At 39.6% G+C, this 4123-nt stretch overlaps 1 protein-coding gene across 1 annotated transcript; it reads left to right on the forward strand.

The window, feature by feature from the left end:
- Positions 1-431: 431 nt before the first annotated feature.
- LOC106713258 (protein charybde) lies at positions 432-2407 on the forward strand. The gene is made up of 3 exons (XM_014506018.2): positions 432-791; positions 1220-1565; positions 1672-2407. Exons 1-3 carry the CDS (start codon positions 737-739, stop codon positions 1754-1756), a joined length of 486 nt encoding a protein of 161 aa, XP_014361504.1. The 5' UTR covers positions 432-736; the 3' UTR covers positions 1757-2407.
- The last annotated feature ends 1716 nt before the right edge of the window (positions 2408-4123 follow it).

Genomic DNA, 4123 nt, shown 5'->3' on the forward strand with positions numbered 1-4123 from the left:
TGACAATACAGAAAAAAATATCGTGTCTTTTAACAAGACTTACACGTAATTCGCCTATCATAAGCAGACAGATCAAGATAATATTGATATTAATTTTATTACAACATTGACTTACAGCAAGACTTAGCCTACGATAGGAATAAACAAAGACACTATACAGAATGTGTAATTACAGTTATAAATTAGATTTATATAAACTACACAGTTCTTATTCTTAAACTCAACACTTTTTTCGCAATAAATTATCACTTTTCGAGTTTCGATTAGAACAAAGAAGCCGGCCGGCTTTCGACCGGAGCCGGCACAAAGGAACGCGAAGACGTGCGACACGGGCGGCGCATCGGTTCGACTGGTGCGCGGGGTCCCCGCGACCGCCCGCGGCACTGTCCCCCGCGCCCCGCCACCGGTCCTCTATATAAATGGCAAACTCTTCCGAATATCGTCAGTCCGTCACAAAGAGCGACAGAGTCGGGTGGGTCGAGCGGTCAGCCTCGGGCGAGAGACGAAGCCCTATGGTTACGAGATCAGATCTGATGCAGTCGTGTTAGCTCTGGACGCTTTCTTACCCATCGATCTCTTCACGTTAACTAGTCGCCGGTCGTGAAGCCGATAGTTCAGTGCGATTTCGCAGTACAAAAGAGACTTGTGATATTTTTCTAGTATAACAGTTCCGTACCGGAACGCCTTAGTTCTTTCCGTTTAAAAAGTGTACAATATAAGTAAAAATTTGGAGAACATGGAGATCCTGCCGGTCACGAGTCAGTTTAACGTCGGATTCAGTGGTGAAAAAGGTAAGTTCTACTTTCTATTGCGAGAAGTGGTGAGGGAAGCCGGCTTTCTAACCGGCCGTCAGGTGTTGCTATGCGGCGCGCGCACGTCGGCTGGTTGTCGAGGCCGCTCCTCGCCGCTGATACACGACTACACAATATTACAATGCAACGGAGGAGGAGTGGATCTGATTGAAGAGGCCGAAAGCCGATATTGATTCGCGCCGGTACCAAACGTCACGGTCAGCTGACGTCAATATTGTTGCGAACAGATTCCTTACAATGTCGCGCCCCTCCTTCAAAACTTAATTTCTAACAGTCGAAATGTTCTTTTAATAATTCATTTATGAACAAAAAAAAATCAACAATTAAAAAAATAATCTTAAAAAAATTAAACAAATTTTAATTTTAATTTCGTTATCAATTCTTAATTGTCCTTTCTATTGTTATAGCATGGAATGGGCCAACATGGCGGGAAGCGCCGGTGCCGGCTCCGACGGAGGCGGCGCTGGCTCAGAGGTTGGAGAGGGAGTTGCGGGCGGCCAAAGGTGCTAGCGAGCTAGCCACGGCCGAGGTGCTGGTGCCGGCCGAGCTGCTGGCGCGAGCATCGCGACAAACCTTGGCGTTGGCGGAGGGCGAGCCTTGCGGGTCGCGCGGCGCGGCTGTCATCGTGGATGTGGCCGGCCGCCGCCTAGCAGCCTTCAAGATAGATCCCAACACCCTCACCACGCACGAGATACATCTGCATCTGGAACACGATGCCACTAACTGGACCAGCCTGTTACCGCAGTTCTTAAAGTGAGTTCATATTCTATCTACCTATTTTATTTTCACTTTTTCAATGAAATATTATTTCTGTTTTATCTGTTGTCAATGATAACTAACCATGTTGTCTTCTTTACAGAAATCTAACGCGAGGCGGTACCATCATTATAAGCCCCCAGTTCACGATAGAAAAGAAGAAATTGTTCCGAAGCCAGGCGGAGTGAGGCGGCTCGCGCGCGCGGGCCGGCCGACCGATCGCCCATCTCGAAGTCTGCGTATCGTTACTTTAAAAATATCAATATTATATGTATATTAATTATTATATATTTTTAAAAGATGAAAAAAGCACAGCGTGATATATGTATAGTCGTAGAGTAAGGACGGCGCGAGCGTCGCCGCTAGTGATGTCCAGAGCACTTTATGCGGTTGCCGATAAAGTGCGTGCGTTGGGCGCGACGCGAGCGCGAGTCGCAGCGCCGGCCGGGCTCACGTTGTCTGTGTACGTGCGAGTGGTATGTTGTGTAGAGTGCGTGGCGCGGCGGCGTTAGGTGCGCACCATGATCTCAGTCGTCGCCGCGCGTGTGATACCTTGGTCGATTTAGTGTTACGTATTATTTTTGTTTGTTTCGAGTTCGATTCTATTCTGAAGTTGCGTAGAGTTGGTATATTTCACGTATCGTAATCGTATTTATTAGAGGCGATCTCTGATCGAGATCGGGATATGTGTACGTTTTTTCGTAATTGTACTAGTTCGTACATTTGTTTGTGATACTACTTTTGTAATGTATAAATTTTAAATGAGAGTAATATACTGTAATATGTAAGCGTAAGCGAGCACGCGGCAGATGAAGTGTTAGAGATGTATAGAGAGAGGACGCGCGGACCGCGTCCGGCGCGTCTTAATATACTGCAAAGATCTCAGGTTATATTATTATAGTTATAACAAGTATTAAGTTATTTAAGTTAATATAAAAATGTAATTTTTTGTAAGATTGTTTTTCTATCGCACGAAGATGCGTTATTTTAGTCCAGTGGGAGACGAGACAGAAATTTTTGTACTAACTGTAAAGATTATAGTATGACGAGATGTTATTGAAGTCGAAATGCATTTTTTTTCCACCAGTGTAATTTCTACATAATTTGTAATTCAATAGACTAACAGTTTTTAAAGGAAATCTAAATGTTTGTAGGGTCCAGTGTTTTTGTAACGCACAATATCATAGTACTAGAGTTCACTTTCATCAATAAAAGATTTTAAAAATTATACAAAAAACATTTTACTTCTAAATTTGAAATGTCGACATATACAAAACTAACAATAATATATGTATCAATTGTTTATAATTGATATTTATTTCATAGACACTAAAAAAGAAAATGTAGAAATTATAAAAAAAATACATAGTTTCAATAATGGAAAACTTTGTTTTGTTTCATCCTTACCTTTCATCTATCTCGATATCTGAACACATAGATATCCGTTGTTAAAGAAACAGATTTCTACATCAAAATATTTACAACGAAGCCGAGCCATTATTTCCGAAAATGAGCAGAGAGACGAAGCGATAGATTTTTATAGAACCAGTTTGAAACCAGTTCCTAGAAGCTCGCACAAGTGAACCGGTTACAATCTAGAGAACTGTGGAACCCCATCTACTCAACTTGTTTTTCAAAATCGTTAATATTCCAATTTATCATATCTATAAAGTTAATAAAAATATAACATGAATGCTAAAACCAATCAAACATTCATCTCAAATCTTTCTAGTTTTATAGATGTTAATGTTTTCAGCCATTAATTACCAAAAAAACTGTACTTACTTACTTACTGTACTGTCTTTTTATACTACTTACCAAAAATTATGATTTTCGTCCAAAAATTTTCATGGTACTCAGTTTATATTAATCCACGGCTGCAGGGAGGTCTATACTTTCCAAAAGAACACTGTTGCTATTTGAATTGCGTCAGAAATTTTAGTTAGCACAGAAACCTAAAGTTATATACCTAAATTGACAGCCTGATAAGAAAGTATTAAAATAAAAAGTAGATTTTCTATTTTACACATCGTCGGTTTCCGAGACCAAAATATCTGTATAAAACATATCCTCATCCCTGTTATTATCTTAGACAAAACAGAGATAACAATATGTTTCAAACGGAGATTTTGGACTCAGAAAATCACTAACAATCAAAATCAATTAAGCTAAAAATTACAAAAGAAAGCATTATTTCGATTAAAAACTTTCACCAATAAATCGATACTTTACTCATCTGAAAAAAAAAATCATGTTATATATTTCTGTTTTGGCTACATTCCTTGAAATAATGTACTTTATATCTCTACATTATTAAGATTTGGTCTTCTAATGTCACCGAGTGGCAGTAACGAATGTACTTGTTAAATTATAAATTACGTTATCGCTTTCGAAGGAGGCCAATTGGCACGGTGCCGTAAGCGGCCGTGATTTTTGGCTACGCCCTTACACAATATTAACTTTTTGATAATTCAAGGGTTATTATATTTTCCAACCACAACAATTTAATGACAATTATGTACAAATTCAATAATTTCTTTTTTTCTCAATTCTCG

This window comes from Papilio machaon, chromosome 15 (assembly GCF_912999745.1).
Source record: "Papilio machaon chromosome 15, ilPapMach1.1, whole genome shotgun sequence".
Taxonomy (NCBI): Eukaryota; Metazoa; Arthropoda; class Insecta; order Lepidoptera; family Papilionidae; genus Papilio; species Papilio machaon.